Raw genomic sequence first — 21,488 nt, forward strand, 5'->3', positions numbered from 1 at the left:
TGGGCAATTAAGATTTTGTTATATTCACTTTAAATGGAACTATTTTTTCCCAAAGGAAGGATGAGATGAGGGGGTCTGGGAGAAGAATGCTGTCAACCATGGCTGAGATTCCACTGCTGGGAGACATCTGCTTTAATGAGGAAGCCCAGCCCTGCCTGGAAGTGAAAGTGAAGCAACAGGAGTTAACAATGACACTCTCCTCAGCTTCTACTACCAAGGATTAACTTATAAACCTAACAAGGTGTCACAGGGAAGGAGCAACTGTCTCTGGGAGGGCATGGCTCATAGGTTAACACGAAAAACTCTGCTTCTGACTGTGAGGGACACCGGAGGCGGAGGCAGTGGCACGGAGAGCGCCAGGTGAAGGGCGTACTCTTGGTGGTTCAGGGTTTCTGAGGACGTGTGGCTCTTGATGTATGCCGACTTCCCCCAGGGCTCGCTCAATCCTCCAACAGCAGCAGGGCCGGCACCCTTCTGAGTTGGTCCCCACTCACACTGCCCTCCCCAGTCAGGTGCAGAGGCTCCCCCGACCCCACGGCCTCGTGGCACTTACAGAGTGCTGACCTAAGTGAGGCCAGGGCTCCGCGTGGGATCAAGCAACTATGGACGACCTCCTTCTGAAATGAAGCGCTTCCACACTTCATTTAGATGTCCTAAGAGGCAATTCTAGATTTGACATGGACAAAATTTCCCACTGAACTATTCTTCCTCCAAGATTTCCTGTCCCAAGAAATGGCACCAAGTTACCCAGTGACACACCTGGTCTGCAGAGGCCAGAACAGGCTCCTGCCTACTCTCCAGTTTCACTACCCTCTTCCCTCACCTACCTCTGCCTTTCTTTGTCCCTCAAATCCACCAAGCTGGGTCCCTCCCCACAGCCTGTTTCCTCAGCCTCAAGTGCTCTCTGATCCCCAGGCTGGTTCTTTCTGCTACTCCCACCTTGGCTTCTCAAAACTTTACTTGGTCCCCCATCTAAGGCAGCCGCCTGATCACTTGGTCACATTGCCTTATTTTACTTACTATACTGATTTGTTCCGGGTACACAGGAAATGCCAACTAGACACTGAGTAAATGAATTGAGAGCAGGTGAAGCAGGGTTGAAAGAGGACTGGTTGCCCATTCTTGAGTTTTAGAAAGATCTTGATGGTACAGAGGGTGGACTAAAGAGGACAAAGGGTGGGGAGACCAATTAAGATACTACTCTGATGAGAAAGATGATGGTTTGAACCAGGAGGGTGATAGTGAAGAAGAGAGAGATTTGTGTTATTTAGGAACTAAAATCAGTATTGTAGTGTCTGCATGGATGAGAGGAACAGGGGAAAGAAAGGAATTAGATGGCCCAAGACTTCTGGGTGGGACAGAGGCAAGGCAGGGGACATTCAGGTCTGTGCATTCTGGAATAGCTCCACGCAAGACCTCTTCTCCCCTCATCCCAAGTCCAAGGGAGGCTGTTTTCTAGACGGGCCGTGTGTAACCACTACCTTCAGCACTAAGAGGACCCAAGAGGCAGAATGAAACTCAAACAATGAGACCTCACATAGGTGCCCTCTATAACAAAGGCAGGACTTGTGGCAGTGGCCCCTGGCATTCTGGGCCTCACAAAGAACCATAAGGGTAAGGAATTCAGATCACCACTGGCTATCTCTTATGCATTATTTTCTCTGAAACTACAAATAGCGCGCACACACACACACACGCAATTTATTTTCGCGTGTATTTAGTTATATATAGTTATAGGTAAAGTCATGGTCTCATTAACAAGACACCTTAATGTATCTATATAAATGGCTCTAGTCTAGCTTAGATCAACAATCATCTAAGTGCTGTGAGGCTGTGGTCCCTGATGCTGCAGGGACTATGTAAGCACCAAGAAGTGCACCTGACCTGAGGGAGGGCAGGTGCCCTGCCCAGAGTCTTGATAGGCTGGGACCTTTCACTGTCAGTGATTTGGAGGGTGGAGCAATGGGAGTGTCACGGCAGAACGAGCTGCCTGAGGAGAACCACGTGCAGGGAGCTGGTTTTGAAATCAATGTGTTTTTTGTGAGTAAAAGCGGACTCAAAGCCAGTGTGGTGGCACACACCTGTACTCCCAGTGACTTGGGAGGCTCGGCAGGACAATGGCAAGTCCAAGGCCAGCCTTAGCGACTCAGCAAAACTGTGTTTCAAAATGAAAAATAAAAGGATCTGTGAATGTAGCTCAGTGGTAAAACATCCCTTGGTTCCATCCCAGTACTGACCCCCTACCCCCACCAAAAGTGGATCTAAATGCCCCAGGAAGCTGTCTGGGTGTGACTCTTAAGCCAGCAGACACATGTCAGTTTGAGAGGCTGACCTTTCAAATGTTCATCAAACCTCTACTTCAATAGGGAACTTGACCTAGAAATCAGCAAAGAGATCATTTGTTGCTTATTCAAATTAACTATTACCCTAGTAGGCCAATTTTAAGTAATTTTTGTATAAAGAAACAAAGTAACTCACAAACCAGGGGTCTTCACCTAACATCTGAATCAAGAGAGTTACACCTCATGGACAGTTTTCAAAGTCTGGAACTATCTGGTACCTCCACAGAGCCAGTCATAATGAACATGCCTGAGACTTGTTAAATGAACAGCATTTTACTAAAGACCCTTCCACAAGCTGCTAAGTAAAACAATCTGAATTTGCTCTTTTGTTGTCCTTGGTCTTGTGCCTCTGCCCATGTGGCAGTTCTTCAGTTTTATTTTCATAAGGCACATTTCTTGACAACAGTATGTTGCCAACATTCTCAAATTAAGTGTTGGTTCTTAAGCACACACAGCTGACATCACTCTGCTGAACCTGGCTCAGGGGAATAGGGTCACACAAGCCTGGATTACCTCTTCATTTTTATTTTTACCTAATAAGGTTAATGACAGGAACACACCTCTACTAAAACAACATGGGAGCACGTCAATCCAAGGCTGATGCCAGCCCATAATAATTTATTTCCTTTAAAGCCACCTCAATGAAAAGCCTCCTATTGTTTGGTGCCCATCAAAGGGACTACCTGACCTCCAGCAAATTGAGTTTTATATCTTACAGCCTGTCACTGTCTACAGATGAAAACTATAAGAACTCTACTGATGCCCATTTAGGGGGCACTCCTAAACAGGAGTTCAACTCATCTAAACTTTCCAGTAAGTTATTTAGACTAAGAAAAATGTGTGCTGAAAAATAAACTGAGGATTAGTAAAATTCCAAATTAATAATCAATGAACCTAAAACACAAAATAGGGAACAATACCAATATCACTAATAGAATAAATGAAATTATAAGGAAGAAATTAAGAGTTTAAAAAGATCTAACACCATTTAGGCAATATTAGAATGCAGGGTCAACACACTGTGTGGATGATCATACCCTGGCATGACCCATTTTTAGTCAAACTTTGAGATAATGCCTTTCAAAAACTACAACAATGTTTATACATTTTGGCCAAGCAGTTCAAAACCCAGAACTTTTTTCTCAAATAAAGCTCCACATATAAAAACTTTTATTGCTGCACAAAAAGTATTAACTGGAAATAACCTTGGTGTCTAATGTTCAGGATTCATTAGATAATGACTTCATACTCACATTAAGACAAAAACCTCCCACAGGATATAAAAATTAAAATTATAAAATTAAGTGAAAAGATCATACACAGATGTGCATCTCCTGTCCAATAACAGGTTTGCTGGGTCTTGATCCTGGACAAGTTCCTCTGTGGATCTCAGTTTTCTCATGTGGAGAGTAGTAAGACCCACCCTCAGAGGGCTGCTTTGAGGTTTAAATGTGATTATTCATATGGAGAGCTTAGAAAGCAATCAACACACTTCAGCAGTCATTGACATATCATTATTCTATCTTATAAAATAACAAGCACAAGGACAAAATCAGGAAGAGGTCAACATGTTATCACGATTGTGACTTTTTTTCACCAACAGTTCCATTAGTTTATAATATGAATAATACTGTCGTTTACCTTTATGTAAATAATATGTAATTCTTTTATGAATGTTATTTCATCTTTTCACAACCCAGGAGAAGGACTGGGAACCCTGAGCACCACTGATGTGCTAGGCGCCTCATCCAGACATGGAGGCCAGGTTGTAGTTTCTTCTCTTTTGCCTCTGTCCACGCCCCCACCCGGTGTCTACTGCCACTTCCTGTGAGGACAAGCTGCCCTAGGCCCTCGGGATAAGTGTTCAACAATGGCAACAATCTCCACCTTCAGAACCCATTCAATTACCTCAATTCAACACACAAAAATCTTAAAAAGCTTTCTGGAACTCTGAGAAATGGGTGCTACTGTGTATAGCACAGTTTTTTTAGGTCCATAAAACCAATGTTTCACATCAGTTCTTTCTCAACACAATCAAATGCAATCTTGATTTCCCACCATGCTCTTGTATCTTGGGGAAATTATTTAAAAAACAAAACCAGCAAACTGCCCCTCTGTTCCCCTCTTCCAATTGTAGTTGAGGCAATTATTTTTAGTACCAAGGATTGAACCCAGGGGCACTTAACCAATGGTCCACGTTCCCCCGCACTTTATTATATTTTATTTCACTAAGTTGCTGAGGCTGGTTTTGAACTCTCAATCCTCCTGCCTGCCTCAGTCTCCTAAGCCACTGGGATTATAGGCATGCACCATGATGCCCGGCTTAGGCGATTATTATAATGATAAATTCTTTATTATCTTCTCAGGATTGTCTATGTGGGATTTTTTTTTTAAACATGACACAGACCTCATGATTTTCAATTTCCCCACTTTCTTCAACTTGGATTTAAAAATTTACTAGTTTTACATCTATTTGAAAAGCTAAGTAGAACTCAGTCCTTATTAAAAATCAAGAACCACTGAATTAGAGCCTAATGGTAACTGACCTGAACATGCATATTAGGCCAAACTGACTCCATAACTATTTCCTTCTGTCTAGTACGTATTAGCTGCAAACTTGTTTCTTCCTCTTCTCCCTCAATCTCGTTCATTCCTGGTGTCCTGACCGCATACTCCTTGATTATGGAGCTAGACCCTCGGCAGTTTCATCCCTAACCTCCCCACTTTCCTCCGCCTGCTACGTCTAATCACTGTTAAGATTCAAATGACTCTGAATCCTAAAACATTTCTGGGGTCTGTCCCCTTCTTCTGATTCCCTTTTCCACCATATACTCAGCCCCTCTACAAATTAATCCCACAGTCTCTCAAATGGTCTCCTTGCATCTCTTGTCTCCCCACTTCTTTCCTGAATTTCCTTGATGAAACACAACCCTGATCATGTGATCTACATGCTTAGAAATTGACAGTGATTCTGCACTGCTTCTAAGTTAAAAGCCAAATCCTGAAAATACAGTCCCACCACAGTTCACATATTTTCTAGATAGTAACTGATTTGGGGGAAGAGGAAGAGAAGAAATGCAACAGGGAAGTATTTGCCATGAACATACCATACAAACACAGAATTCTTAATTATTTTGGATCTCCCTTATAGTGCTGATGAGTTAAAAAAAGTTTACTTCAGCCAGGTGTAGTGGCACATACCTGTAATTCTAGTGACTTGGGAGGCTGAGGTGGGAGGATCCCAACTTGGAGGCCAGCCTCAGCAACTTAGCAATGACCTAAGAAACTTAGCAACTTATTTCAAAATAAAAAGTAAAAAGGACTGGGTATGTACCTCAGTGGAAAATACCCCTGTATTCAATCCCCAGTCTCCCCATACCAAAAAATGTTTATTATTAAAACAACTTTAACACCAGGTAGACTCTTTACTTTGACTGTAGGTAGTAACTATAAAAAATGTACTAACTCACAGAATATTAATGCCTTTTTTTTTTCCTTTTTGTAATGCAAGGGATGGAACCCAGGGCCTGGTACATGCTAGGCAAGTGCTCTACCACTGAGCTATCCCCTCCGTCCTTAATGCTTTTACTTAATATGTAAGACAAAAGACTATTCCCTTCCTTTTGCCTCCTTTCCTTTCAAGAATATTAATTGCTGAGAGTACCAATGTCGGCTGATGTGATTTCATAAGACAGATTAATATTGCACCTGAAATACCATAACCCTGCTCCCACAAAAAACTTGAGTTTCCATCAAGAATAAAAGTGAGGAGAAAAACATTTATTTCATATGCAAGACAATTTTCCTACAACAGAGTGAGCTCTGGATACTCCTGGGAAGATCTGCCATGTGTGCGAGCAGGAAAGCTAATTGAGGTACAGCCTACTGAAGGAATGTACCACCCAGACACCTTTAAAACAGACACCTGAGGACAGACCACCAGCCACAGTCAGCACCTCCTTTAAGCCACCTCAACTGTTGAAATGTGCCAAACACACTTCTCTAAGCAGTTTCCAAAAAGTTTTTTTATTTTTTTTAGGTACCGGGGGACCAAACCCAGGGTTTCACATATGCTAGACACGCACCCTACTGAGCTAAACCCCAGTCCCTAAAAAGTGACATGCAATGCCTGTGGCAACCATCTTTATAGTAGATGCTATAAATTTTCATATTTTGTAGATGAGGTGTGTGAAACAATGGTTAAGAGACTTGAGTACGTGACCCAGGAAGGAGAGCAAGTACCGGGCCTCAGAGGAAACGGAGCGATGGCTCTCACCTAGGCCTCCTCACTACACAGCTCCCCAGCAGAACTGGCAGATGCCAGAAGGCACAGCGCAACCTGTGGGGAAGTGTAACAACTCCCCGCGTAGGGGAAAGCAGCAGGATGCGGTGCAGGTGCAGGCCTGGGCTGGATGAGGAGGGACCTGTTTCCTAACAGTCCTGGATAAAGGAGGCTGTACCTCCCAGGAGATTCCCGTCGGTGGGCAGAACCTGCATGGGGCAAGGCAATGCTTGCTGCAGGAATCACAGAAACCTTCCTACACAAGGCTCAGGAGCCCTGACCTAGTGCCACATGCCAGTCAGGGTGCCCAGGTCTTCCGCTGACTCACCCATAAGTTCCCTGGAAGGGAACTGTTGAAATAAAATGAATGTATACTTTTTCATACTATTTGATCATGTTAGCTCTTTTAATGGTATTGAGAACTAGTTTACCATCCTGGGGATGAACTATTTGGCCTGATGTATAGTGGTGTGTTCACTGTGACTTGTCCATCAATATTCTTATTTATGGACCCTTAGCATTTTCAAGGAACACACTGCTCCTCACAAGTCTTACTTTAAAATCTGTTGTGATTCTCACCCATCACCCTCCCATAGGTCAAAAAAATTCAAGAGAAAGACTGAAGGAAAATGGATAGTCCTTTGATTTGTCACGATACGTTCTCGAAGGTAATACACGCAATACAATTCAAAACTGCAATCTTCACTTTAAATTCCTTAGAATTTAGAAAAAAACAAAATTGTGAAAGAAAAGTAACCCTTTTCCTATAAGTCCAGTATCAATGCTATCATTTAGCGATATAAAGAGATCCCACACAGTGTTAAGGAAAAAGGTAAAGATATGATTACATGAATAATTACACGACTTGCTGCTGTACCCTGAAAGTTACAGGGAAAACAGTGAATAGGCTGTGCCTTCCCTTGGAGAACGTGTTAGGCAGACCAGCCAGGACAGAAGTATGGACTGAGATAACCCAAAGCAAGTGGCTGCCAGGGAAAAAGTGCAGAGCAGGAACAATCACCACAGTTGGGTGTGTAGGGGGAGGTTAGGGGCAGAGACCAGGATTTGAAGGCAAGGAGGCTTCAGCAGAACTAGGCTGGTGGCAGCTGCCTTGCCAGGCTTTGGGACATACCAACCTTAAGAAGCACACAGACAGGAATTCAGAGAACATGTAGGAGTAATGGCTTTACCTTACAGTGAATTAGGAAGCTGACTTTCTGACTTGGCTGATTATGGTCTTTCAAATAGTTTCATTTTCATAAAGAAGTCTATTATTAAAATTTTTATATTTGTCAAACTTTTTTATATTTATAATTTTTGAATTATATTTTAAAACTTACAAAATGAAAGTAAAGTAAGGAGGGATGCTGGCCTGTTACGGGGGGCGGGGGCACAGGGTAGCATATCATCCATTATTTAAACTCACATTAAAAATAAACCGTAAAGCTGGGCATAGTAGCGCTGTAATCCTAGAGACTCAGGAAGCTGAGGCAGAAGGATCACCAAGTTAAAAGTCAGCCTCAGCAGCTTAGTGAGACTCTGACTCAATAAAAAACTTTTGGGGCTTGGGATGTGGCTCAGTGGTTGAGTTTCCCTGGATTCAATCCCAGGTACCCCTGCCCCCCCTCAAAAAAAAAATCTTTAGATAGTCTTCAATATACTGATTCAAAAAAATTTTTAAAAATTAACTTAAACCCAGTTTTTTACATATCCTGTAGGATTAAAAAGAGATTAAAAATTCCTCAGGGAGCTGGTAAGAACATATTTGGGAAAGGGAGGGAATAAGGGCAGGTGGCTCCCCCATCTGTGGGGCAAGGCTGAGATGCGCAGCCTCAAGGGATCCATGGCCACCAGATCCAGGTCTCCACTACAAACCTCTCGACACACTGCACCATCTTAAACAGGATTTGTATTTATCAAGTCATAAATACCTGTTTAGGGTCAACTACTTCCATAACATCCTTCACATCAGAGGTCACTGTGGAGTCACACATATATTTTTACCAAGACAGAAAGAGGTCAAAGGTGGACGGAAGCAAAGGGAACAGTGTCAAAATGAGGGGACTCAATGCTCACAGCTAGGAAGGGGAGTGAAGGCCATTTTGAGACAGGAATGCTCTGATTTTTGGCAATTTTCAGTCTAGTGTGACACAGGGAGAGGAACTACTCTGAGGACTTGGTATTAGTTGGTTACCATATCATGCTTGTCAAAACACCAGATAAATACACAGGCCAAAGTGGATCTCTAATGGAATGTATGTGGCCTTATCTTTTACAATGGGATTGAGAACATGCTCATTAAGCAAGACCAGTATTGAATGCATCTGCTAAAGCCTACGATAAAACTAGACTCAAAGTGACCTTGACAAACTGAAACATCATTTATTAAAGAACAGGCAAGTCAGGTAATTTTATATTAAGAAAAGGAGAATAAAAGATAGATAAATAAAAGAATCTTGTAGTCACAGTGAAACATCAGCTCAAAGAGTCAAAGAGCATAACTTATAAACCACTTTTTAAAATTGATACATCTCAGAGCTACACTAACTGTACACTATACTAAGCCTCTAAGTTGTCTTTTATTCTGGGGTAATGGAACACTCTTCTCTCCCTTCCTATCTCACTACTTGCAAGAATAAAACAGATGTACAAGTATTTTGAAAAATTAAGTTCCAAAAATAAAGGTGGTACTCTATTCTCAGAGAGAGATTTAAAATAAACAGAAGGGGATCGATGGAAGAGAAAGGAAATATGCTTAGAGCTGCAGCATGAGACTTACAACTGGTCAAGTGTTAGTGGTATTACAGAAGAGCCCAGAACCTATGTCCAAAATCTCTATTCTTCAGAAGCATGTGGTTAAAATTACTTTATTCTTGGGGGGTGAGGGTGGGTACTGAGGATTGAACCCAGGATCTTGGGCATGAGTATTCTACCCCTGAGCTATAACCCTAGTCCTTTTTATTTTTTACTGTAAGATAGTCTCACTAAGTTGCCCAGACTGGCCTTGAACATGTGATCCTCCCGCCTCAGCCTCCCAAACAGCTGCGATTAGAGGCATGTATCACCATGCCCAGCTAAAATGACCTGTTTTTATTTGGTTGGCTTTAAATGAAGCCTCCCAGCATTTTGTCCCTTGGAGAACATAGTTAACTGGAAGCACTTCCAAAACAGTTGAGTCTACAACTGATGTTTTAAAAAGCAAAATATACTTTTAGTGTTTGCTACCTAAAGCACTCTGTCTTTTGAACCATTTGGTCATTGAAAGTTGGGGGTGAGGGTAAGAAAGATCATATTTGGTACATCTGTTCGAATTATAACATTTCGGATTTTATTTGGGGATCAAATCCGACAAGCAGTAGACTAATCACTTTTTGAAGAGATGGAGTCCCAATTGCCCATCTTAAGGGGCAGGTTGGTTTTTCAACATGCTTTCAAGGAAGCAAATGTGGCTTAGGTGGGGATGCATCAGGCACCTTGTACTTCCTATAAACTAGATGTGGCTGGATATATGAGATCTAGGAATTTGCTGGATAGTATTTAGCCTATTATTTGTCACCAATTATTACTAGAGAATGCTCAAAAAAGTTTACACAAAAAATTACCAAGAGATGTTAACAATATTAAATACTGAAGTAAGACAACCTGCCGATGGTCACATACCCTCCCAAAACAACAAAATAAACAAATCCACCCAAATACCATAACTTTCAGAAAAATACTGGCCAGTAGGACATCAACTTGGGCATGACAATAATGAATTACTAAGTGCTCAAGTTTGACCTTTTAAAAAATTCTGTACCTGAGGTTCTTAAATTCTTACATCCTTTTGTGATCTTGCATTTTAAAATGTTTTCGTGTCTAAACTTACTAGAGGAGGTAGATCTATTTCAAACTTGATGTTTTAGAGTGACATTAATAATGGAGAGAGCAAAAAGGGGGAGAAAAAAGTTCACAGAGGAGCTCGAGAGGGAAAGCTCCCACGTGACTTGAATTAGAAGGCTCTCGTTTCAAATGTATGTATTACATATTCCACATTAAAAATCTTTACGCGTGGTGCTGGGGATCAAACCGGGCCCCACACGTACAAGGCTGGCAATCTACCACTACATACTTCTCACTCTCCCAGTGCTTCCTTCTTATTAGACACTGTTACGAATTCTACAGACAATACAAAGATAAAATCAAGTGTTGTTGCGGGAGAGGCTACTATGAGGTGTCCAAGACAACTATGATCCTGCCTGATAAAATCCTTCTTAACTATGACTGAAATTCATTTATATATGTCAACTAACAAAAATACAGTGGTCTGGACTGGTTATAGCTCAGTGACTGGGGATACAGCTCAGTTTTGGTGGTGCTTGCCTCGCATTCCCAAGACCCTGGGTTCAATCCCTAGCCCCACAAAACAAAACAAAAGAATACAAAACATAAAAACAAACACACAAAAACAACAGAAACAAAAACAAAACCCCAGTAGCCTGAAAATAGTGTGTGTCGGGGGGCAAACTTCTAAGACATGAAGAATGGGAGAAGTGGTATTGAAGTTCTGGAAGTTGGAAACAGGGTAGATGAGAGTAAGTGATCTGGTGGTCTGAAAAGAAGCAAACAATACTACACAATGAAGTTGTCGCTAGAAGGCTGGCCTCCCCTCCCTATGGCACAGAGCCTGGGAAGGCTGAGGTCCTCAGTAAAGGGTGGGGTGGGGCTGGAAAAAGGAACGTTTGCTCAGCTTGTAAGAGGAATTAGCTTCCTACCTCAACCTGACTTAACAGAGGGGAATGGGGTGCACTGAAGACAAAGGGGGTGCCAGTGTATGCACAATGAAGGACGAGATCACCCATACCCACACCTACCACCTGGCTCATAGGTTACTGGCACCTAGGGTGATGCCTCTGCATAGGAGAATAGCATAGGAAATCTCAAGATTCCTCTCTGGGCAAACTGATCTCAGAAGACAGACAGATGCTGACTAGCTACCTACAGGGAGAACCACAGGCCAACAAGCCTTGTCCATACTGAAACCCAGAATGTCAAACAATTGTTTTTTAGCATCTCTTTCTCTCCTAAAACTATAAATACAAGGTCAAGGATAACAGGCATTTGAAGAACTCTAACAAGAAACAGGAAATAGAAAACAAAACAACAAGATTTAAAGAAAAGTTTTAAAAAGTTAGTGTAACCATAAACGAAGCTGATTGTGTTTGAAAAATCAGTACATTCAGAGAAGAAAAGGCTCTTCAAAGCATCAGAAACAAAAATAAGTACATGAAAGATTAGATGATAAAGTTGACGAAAGCATGGAGAAATTAAAACAAGATGACAAAGAGATGGAATACAACACAGAAAAGTGGCCAGAGAAGCAATCCAGGAAGGACAGACAATTCCTTATCAACAGGAATTATGGAAAGAGAACAGAGAAACCAGAAGGAAATCATGAAAGAAATAACAAAGGATACATTCTCCTGAACTGAAAGATGTGACTGTACAGGTGGAGTGGTCTCTGGAGCCAGAGTGATGAATTAAGGGAATCTGCTCAAGGCCTCTTGCTCCAGACCTAAGAACATTTCAGAAGGGAAGGACAGAGTGGTACCATCCTTTCAGCTGCAACACTGGCGGCCAGAGGACAAGTCAGAAGCAATGAATCCAAGAAGAAAATCACTACAAATCCAGAATTTCATACTCAGCCAATTCCCAATTAAGCATGAAGGTGGAATAAAGGAATGTCCAGACAGACAAAATGGCAACATACACTCCAGAACATTTCTCAGGAAACTACTAGAGAATGATATAGCCCCTTAAGGGAAGGCCCATTTTAAGAAAGAGGCAGACATGGCACAGGAGACAGGAATCAGAAGCAGAATAAGCATCGAAGGCGATGAGCCATCCCAGGATAACATTTAGGAAACAGGACTGAAAAATAAATACCCTGCCTGGAAAATGTGGATTAGAAGGATATGGCTTAAGAAAATACAAAGCAAATGAAACTAGGAATTAAACCTAGAGCAATAAAACATTTTAGAAGAAATATAATCATAATATACTGTGTAATGCAAATAACAAAAAATGAAAGTTTGAATTTTAAAAAATCAACATAAAAAGCAGTAAGTTACTATTCAAAAAACAAGAAACTAGCACCTTCTGAAACCTACACTGTTCAAAGCGGATGTCTCCTGGAAACAGGAGTCGGAGCTGAAGGTAGACAGGGTCCCTTGCTTCTAAGACACTTTATAGCCACTGGCATGACTTTGTAGACATGTGTTACTGATGAAAATAAAAGGTAAAACCAATCTTCTAAACTACTAACTCCTTTGTCCATCATTTGGGGCTTAGCAACTTGTGATATGTAAGAATAAAGACCAAGGTTGAAGAAATGGAACCCGAGTAAAGTAATAAAAACCCAAGCTGGTAAGGAATTTCTCCTACTCACCATCTCTCTGGCTATTTCCAGCGCTTCCTGCAGGCCATAGAGCCTGCCACAGACCAGGTAGATTCCATTGGCCCAGAGAATACAACCCTCATGGACCCAAAATTCGTTGCTGTCAAGAGGTAGTTCAGGGATTTGTAACTCCAGCTCAGGGCCACCTTCTGAAGTGGTGGGCATGGAGGGCTTTGTGTCCAAAACAGTCTTTTCACTGCTGCCCTCGGTGGCTGCTTTTTTACAAGGGAGCCCCCTGGACAGGGACCGAGGGCCTCCGCCACAGTCTTCTGAGCGGTGGCGCCGCTTGAACCTGGGGTGCGCAGCCAGGCTCCTCTGCTCCTTCTGCTGCTGCTGCTCCTCCTCCTCCTCAGTGTCCGTCTTAGAGCCATTAGAAGCGCTTTTGTGCCGTACCTTGACTTTGCTCTGCATTTCTGTGGCCCTCTTGGGAGGTGGATTCTTCGGGAGAGTGGCTGCATAATCTTGGGGATAAAAGGGTCCAAAGAGGTCACCCATGTTCCGGTAACTGGCCCACTTGCCACACAGACAGCAAACCAGGTGCCCCATAACAGAAGACTCTGTCACCACAGGCCCCTGCAGCATAAAGGATGAAGCTGGGAGCACCTTGCTTTCAGTGCTGCTGGGGGGAGGGGTCAGGGACCTCTGACCTTTTCGACCCCTCACCAATTTGGTCTGTTCCTCTTCTTCAGCATTGATGATTGTACAAACGGCTCCAAGTTCACACTTATTTACTACATGGATGTAAGGAAAAAAAGACTTGTTCTTGGCATCTGTTTTATCCAGTGGCTGGGTGGCATACTTGAGCTTGATCTCAGGTTCTTGGGGCTCTACAATGGGAACTGCTTGTTTGGTTTTCCGCTTCCTTGGCTGGGCTCCAGGCTTCCTTCTCTCCCTCCTTTGCCTCTGCTTTTTTGGCTTTGGCTCTCCATCTGCAGAACCTTCTGGTATCTGAGGGGGTTGGGGTGGTGGAGGTGGTGGCTGCTGCTGTTTCTTTTGCTTATTCACACTACCTATGGGTCTCCCCTTCTTCTTTCCTGATGGGAAATATCCCTTTGGGGGGAAACTCTCTTGTTTGGGTGAAATCGTCACTGTGTCGTTCTCTTTCTCTTCAGCCTTGGGGTTTGCCTCCGGGGCCAATATGCCCACTGGAGCTACATTCTTTGAGTCAGGAAAGAGTAAAGGTGCTGCCCCGCCCAGGGAACCATCTGGTCTCCCTTGGCTACTGCCAGGCTTCTGTGATGTTGCCGCTGTCATGGCACCCGGGGGTTCCTTTCCGGCAGGAACTGTTTCTGGATGTGTTTCTGCCTTTACTTTGTCGTCCCCACTGCCATGCCACTCTTCTGACGACCTCGGAAGAGGCTTTTCAACATTCGGCTCCTGGTTGGTTGGACCGACTAGATCAGACACCACCTCGCCTTTTCTCTTCTCCAGCTCGGCTTCTTGAGCAGCCACAGTCCCACCCTCTGGAGGACCACTCTTCAGAGACAGTATGTCATCCAGCGTGACCGTGTCTCCTCCAGCTTCTGCACTGTTTGCGGAAGCACTCCGCCTAATATTTGGGGACGTGATCTTCTGAACTATAGCTTCTAATTTCAGTCCCCGTCCTTTCCGTGGGGGTAGTATTTTGGTCTTAGCAGGGCTTGTAAGGGTAACAGCAGGACAGTTTCTACTATCTGGGCTTGGAAGGTCCTTGGAGGAATCTCTCTTAGGGATAGACTTGATGTCCTGACTGTGAGAAAGGTGGGCGTAAGAATTAAAGGCTTTATCTGCACCTTCTTTTGATGGGTGAAGGAGGCGCCCTTTATCATCAGAGCTACTGTTCTTTACATCTTGTGACTGCCTCTTACTGGGAATGGGAGAGATAAAAGAACGAACACGCCTCCGCATGATTAAGGGGTTTTGCGATGAATGATCCTCTTGACCCGGGAGCCTCAGCATTACATTACTAGGCTTGGATGACTGTGTAGATTCAGCTAGTCCATGTCCATCAGTCTCATGGGGTGGCCCATACCTTTTTTGATTAGACATTCCTGGAGGACCACTGCTCTTGGCGGGAGAAGTTTGCCGAGAAAGATCCCAACAAGATTCTTGTTGCAATTTCTGGGAGCTGTGCTTCAATTCCATGCCCTTGTTAGGCAGGCCATCACTAGACATGAGGCAGCGCCCAGCTTCCTGAGCGTTGGGATCATGGTAAGTCCCCACGGGTGGGCCGTACATCATACCATCTTTGTCATTTTTCAGAGGGCTCCGGACACGGTCAAGAAACTGCTGCTGCCGTGGGCTCTTCCGTGGCCCCTCCTGCCTGTGCTGTGCGGCAGCAATCACTCCCTGAGCAGAACTGCTGCTCCAGTCTTTGTACTCCTCTTGCTGCTGCTGGTACATCTGTCTCTTATAATGGAGCTGGGAATTCAAACCTGCATTGGGGTCCCCGTAAGCATGAGCCCGAGTGTTTGTGTGATAGGCAGAGGCCAGGCTTTCTGAGTTGGGAGAAAAGGGAGCATGCAAACTCCTGTTGGCCCTCTCTGAAAAGGTCATGTGTGGGTTTATGTGATGAGGGTCACCCCCTGGGCCTCTGCTTCTTCCAGGAGACATTTTCAATTTTTCAGCAAAATCATGATACTGGGAAGGGGACCGACCCCTCATGGCCTCCCGACTACCAACTCTGCCAGGTACCCGCCGCATTGGTGTGGGTCTGCTGTCTTGTGGGCCATAGTCTGAAAGGGAATCATGGGCCGCTGCTCCAGGGCTGGCATTGCCACGGTAAGACTCATGCTTGATGCTAGTGGGATGGCAGTGGTCTCCAGATTTCTTGTTGTTGAAACTAGCTTGGGACTTGGATTGTTCAAAGTCTTCCTCTTTTATCTGCCCACTCTGGGATTTTAGCTTTGTTTCCATGGATACCAACCCACCTGGAAGAATGACTGACTGACTTAAACTTGGGTTGAGACGTTCATTCCTCCCAATTCTGGTGTCGGCACCCATGTGTCCTAATGAGTGAGCGCCTGGGTCCCTGACGATCTGTCTTAGTGGAGAAATATCACAGATCACTGATCTCCTTTCAGAGAGGGAGCCCCCAGGCTCATGGGCTGATGATGGAGGCTCTATTTCAAATTTTCTGGGAATTGGATAGTCAGCCAAATTGATCTGTTTCATTTCAGGAGCAGTGCTGCTTGATTTCCTTTCCCACGGGCCCCAGTGGGGGTTTTCTAACAGGGATCCAATGCTTTTGTTCAGAAGGCCCCTGCTGGCTAATTCATTGGTTTGACTGACTAAGACGTTGGGCCTTGTGGTTCCTTCTAGGCCACCAGCCATGCCCTGATGCTCCTGAGCACTCCTGGAGTATCTCCTGTCCGGGTGATGGTGGTAACCCTGAAGCACTTCCTGCAGGAGGCTAGGGAACTTCTCGTTTCTACCCTTTCGTTCCCCATGGCCAGTGAAATCCCCCTTTTCTTGCCCTGTAGGATACTGAGGAAAGCCACTAACATTTCGTGGCACCGCTGACCCAAAGCTCTCTTTGTAACTATAGCGCAGGCTTCCAGGAGACTTGCTAGGCTCAGTCCTGCCTGTGAAACTGGGACCCACTACAGAGTGGCTGCTCTGGCCATTTCCCTCTCCATTGTGGTTGGAGCTATTATCGCCATTCTTGTTTCCTTTGTTCCCTCCTACTGGAGGCTCTGGCTGTGTAAGTGAAGTGTGACTAGCTTCCTTTGCCCCACTGTTGCTAGGTGGCCTCTGAGTGGCTGCAGGATCATCCTCTTGGGAGCCTTTATCTTGTCCACCAGGCTTTTCTACCCGACCTGTCATGGCTTCCCTGGAGACAATTACTCCAACTGACTTCTCATTGACTTTTGGGTTCCCCTCAGATGACAGTGATGTGTCTTTAGCTCCTGGTGAGGTGGTCTCTTCTCTAGCTGCAGGACTGGCAGTGAGTCTGGGGGGTTCATTCTGAGTGCTCTGTGTTGGTGAGGAGCCAGCTTTCTCTGAAGCTCCACCCTTGTATGTGGTGTCGGAGCTGGTACTCTGGCCACTCAGCTGCCTCACTCTCTCACCTTGATCCTCTGAACTGCTAGAGCAGCCTCCATCCAATGACTCCGCCATAGGGGATTTCAGTTGTTCTTCGGGCTGTGAGGAGCCTTCCGAGTTTGTGCAACTATCTGCTTTCTTAGATGATGAGGAGGGCCTCTTGGAGGTCTTCTTCTGAGGTGTCAGGGCATCAGAAAGTAACATGTGCTGGACAGTATTAGGAAGATTGGCCACCTGAGTACTCAGGGCACTCAAACTACTCAACCCAGGATCCGTCAGCCGCTTTTCTGGCACCCCTTCCATCCCAAACCCTTTGAAGCCTGAAGCATGAGAATTAGGACTGGGCATCATAGAAGGGGTTGGACTGAGTTGAGGCATTAACTGTAAAATTCGGTTTCTGGAACCCATGGGCACATTGCCTTGCCCACACTGGAGATTCTCCCCACTTTGCATGAGAGGAGATGGGGTGGAACTACAGCTTGGAGACTGGACAACAGAGGCAGCTGGAGAAGGGTTGGAGATGGGGCTGAAGTTCTGGTGGAACTGCATGGGGGACCGCACGGGAACCTCAGGCTGGTTGTACTGCCCCACCTGGCTTTGCAGGGGCAGTTTGGTGGCAGCATTGGTGTACTGCATCACGTGCTGAGGTGGATGCTGTGGTTGCTGCTGCTGCTGTTGTTGCTGCTGCTGCTGCTGCTGCTGCTGCTGCTGTTGCTGCTGTGGTGGTGGCTGCGGCTGCTGCTGTCCCTGCTGGGCCCCTTGTGGAATCTTTGCCTGTTCAAAATTTTTCATAGATTGAGGCTGATAGCTATAGTTTGACTGTGTTCCATAAGCCTGTGCATTAGAACCCACGTTGTGCCCTTCATACTGGGATCCAGCATTCACACTGTAGCTGCCATCATAGCTCTGTCCAGACTGGCTGAAACGCTGTGGTGAAGGGAAGGAGGAGGACGAGGAGGAGGAAGCAGCAGAAGACTGGTAGTGTTGCCCAAACTGACCCACTCTTAACTGGTATCCAGCAGCAGAGGATGGCAGAGTTGAGGGCCGCTGCATTGGCTGTAGGTGGGATGAGCTGGAGGCTGGTTGGCCGGTGGCTTGTGGCAGAGGCTGATGGGACTGGTAAAGCTGTTGTCTCAACTGCTGTACTTGCTGCTGCTGCTGCTGCTGGCTGGAAGCCTGCTGTTGGTACTGAGCACTCCCAGGAGAGAAAGGCCCTGTGTAATCCTGCTGATAATGAGACACACTACCAAGGGCAGAGTGCTGTGCTTGAAATTGGCCCACATGACCTTCACTCCCATACTGATTGCCAAAGCTGCTCCCCTGGGGGGGTCCATAGCTCTGCACTGGCCCAGAAGGCCTTCGCTGAGGAGGCTGTGGGGTTCCTGTCGCCACGGGGTCTTTGTTGCCTGCCATATAGTAAAAATCTCCAGCCTCTTTCCTGAAACCTTGGTAGCCTTGATGGCCAGAGGTCTCACTAGCCATCGCTGCAGCAGCCGCTGTTCCTCGTCGTCCCCCACCACTGCCTCCACTACCACCACTACCACCACCGGCACCCCCAAAATTCTGGAACATCTGGGCCTGACGAGGGCTGAACTCTTCTATCCGGGATGAGCCGTGTACCTCCTGTGGGTAGCTCTGCTGGTTTCCGTGGTAACTGCTTTGCTCCCGGAAGGACTGCATACTGTTCAGCAGCACAGCAGCAGGCCAACAGCCCTCCTGGAAATGAAAAGAAAGTAAGACATGAGACCACACGTCTCCTCGATTCCAACAAAACCCACCTAAAACAATTTGGATGCCCAAACAAAGTTGGCTGGTTTGAATCTCATGTCCTTTTTTCTTAGCCTATCCATTTCTGATAATGCACACAAGCAGAGGAATGGTCTAAAGAATGAAGCAGGAGTTTGTGGTAGAATGAAAGAAATACTCTATGTATATACAAAGTCAATATAGTTTTTAAAGAATTTCATTATTAGATAAATGAGCCCTCAAAAGTCTACTGGATTAAACAGGGGGCTATGTTATTGTTATGAAAAACAATTTTTAAATGAGTCTTCCAGAGGTGAGGGAAGGGAATCTTCTAGTTATGGTGGGGGAGGGGTAAGAAAAGCCACTCATTTCTTTGCTTTAATGTATCAGTCTGACCACTGTGAGACTCAAATAATGATAGGCAACTCCACTGGCTGCTTATTCCCACCCCCGCCTGAGAATTGGCCTGAGAAGTAAGCCAGTTCCTCGCATCCAAGTGTACGTTATTGCAAACTCACTGTAACTACTGACTACCTGTGATGGCCCCAGGACATTCAATCCTCATCAATGTATGGATTCCCTACCAATGACTTCAGGGTCAACCCTTTCTTGACACCTCATTGTGTCCAATGTACCCCTTCTCAACCACCACAACTCCCAGGTACAAAGGGGTGGCTTAAGCCAGACAGGAGCAGTGACTATTCTTTCAGACTCCCTTTTGGAGGTCTGCAAGAAGTTCCAGCACATTTTAATCCCCACCTGGCTTTTCATTTGCCAAACAAGTATTCACAAACTTGTAACTAGCAATTTCTATCAAAGAAAGAACTGGAACATTCACTTAGCAGGATGGCAAACAATAGAGAAGAATATAAAGCCTAGAACGCACACTCTTCCCGGTCATCTGATTGTGCCACCATTTAGCATGACTTTTGCTAATGCATCATCCTCTTAAACAATCAAGAGCTGATTTTATTTTTCCTTTTGCCGGGGCTTGTCTCCTTCTTGGTCACAGATGAACAGGACAAGGTCAAACTGCTCCAAAAATTGTTTCAAAAGCAGCTATGAAACACACATCAACTAGCAGACAACAAGTCCTAATAGTTAGCTTTCTTACAATGGTTCATGAAGCTAGTTTCTTAGTCCTTCTCAAAGGAGGCTGAATGGAGTTGCCCACAGAAAAGGCAGAGATCCTTTTTAAAGATAAGCCAGATTCACCATCTCCTTGATCCTGGACTGGGTCACCCACACTTCTACACAGTAACTCTGCTCTGCCTGCCATGCTCTTGTCTGCCCACAGCTTGTCTCTCTCTCTTCCTTCAGGTCTCTGGCAAGTGTCACCTGACTGCTACTGCCTTCCCCAGTCAACCTATTAAAAACAGCTAACTCTACCCGCTCACCCTGGCTCTTAATCCAACCTCCCTCTCCATACTTATTCCCAGCAGATGCATATATGCTACTTGTTTGCTATCTCTCCCTGACTAGCATGTTAACTCCTAAAGGGAAAAGAGGGCTTAATCCTTGTTATAATCTTCATACCATTAACAATAAGGAGCATGTGGCAAGAATTTTGCCAGAATGATTACACGGTGTTAAGAACTAGGCTTTAGAGAACTATAGAACTCACTTATTGAGAGATGGTGCTGTGGGGGTGAGAGAATTGCAGGAAGAGAAAACAGAATATGCTCAACCTAAAGGCAGAGCTGGAAGATGCTGAAGATTTGCCTGTCAAGTCCTATGGACCCAGTTCTAAGGGAAAACCCAATTTAGCTTGGGTACACATGAGAAGTGTGGGGAAAGACTTCAGAAAGTAAACATGGATCACAGTGGAAGTTGTCAGTAACTCTAACCTTTGAAAGCCTGACACACTTCTTCCTGAAATATCTTACATATAAAGTATTAAGTCTGATAAATGTCACATGAGGCAAAGCCATCTGTAAACATTCACATACCAAAAAAAAAAAAAAAAAAAAAAAAAAAAGCAAGTGTCTAAAGAAAATTGTTTCTCATAATCATCAAGGCCTCTGTGATGGACTTCTGCTTCTAAGTTCCAACAAATCTGCTGGACAGATATTCTGTTGGTAATAGCTGCTTAAACATCCATTACAAAGCCTGACACTGTTCCAACTCTTACATACCCTAACTTATTTAATTCTCATAACACTAATATCCTCATTTTACAGAGGAGAAAACTAAGGCATGAAGTTCACAGTTACTAAAGCAGCAGGGCTGACAGCCAGAGTGGCAGTTCCCACAGGCCATGTTCTTAATGCTACACTATCCAGAGGGTCTTCCACACAGAAAGTAACAGAGTACTGTCCTGTCAGAGGTCAGCACGTGCATGCATTCTCCCAAAGACCTCCAGGCCCGCCTCGTCTGGTCCTCCACCTCCTTTGTCATAGGGCTGTCAAGTCCACTGGGAAGGGGTATGAGATAGGAAGAATAGTAGAGTGAAACAGACATTATGACCTCATGTGTGACTGCATGACTGATGTGATCCTGCAATATGAATAATCAGAAAAATGAGATTACACTCCATTTATGTATGCTCTTTCAAAATGTATAAATGCCTTCTACTGTCAAGTGCACTAATCAGAACAAATAAAATTTAAATAAATAAATAAATAAATAAATCCGCCCATGCATGTATTTCTCCCGCTTG

General features: G+C 44.7%; 1 protein-coding gene across 5 annotated transcripts in view; it reads right to left on the reverse strand.

Annotated features, from left to right (window-relative positions):
- Nucleotides 1-21,488, reverse strand: part of TCF20 (transcription factor 20) — a 170,652-nt gene that overhangs the window by 29,428 nt on the left and 119,736 nt on the right. For all 5 annotated transcript variants that reach the window (XM_079142249.1, XM_079142248.1, XM_079142247.1 and 2 more), the window contains exon 2: nt 13,052-18,799. In XM_079142249.1, the coding sequence (XP_078998375.1) occupies nt 13,052-18,763 (5,712 nt within the window). In that variant the 5' untranslated portion in view covers nt 18,764-18,799. The remainder of the gene's footprint in view (nt 1-13,051; nt 18,800-21,488) is intronic.

The sequence above is a fragment of the Sciurus vulgaris genome, assembly GCF_902686455.1.
Source record: "Sciurus vulgaris genome assembly, chromosome: 5".
Lineage (NCBI taxonomy): Eukaryota > Metazoa > Chordata > Mammalia > Rodentia > Sciuridae > Sciurus > Sciurus vulgaris.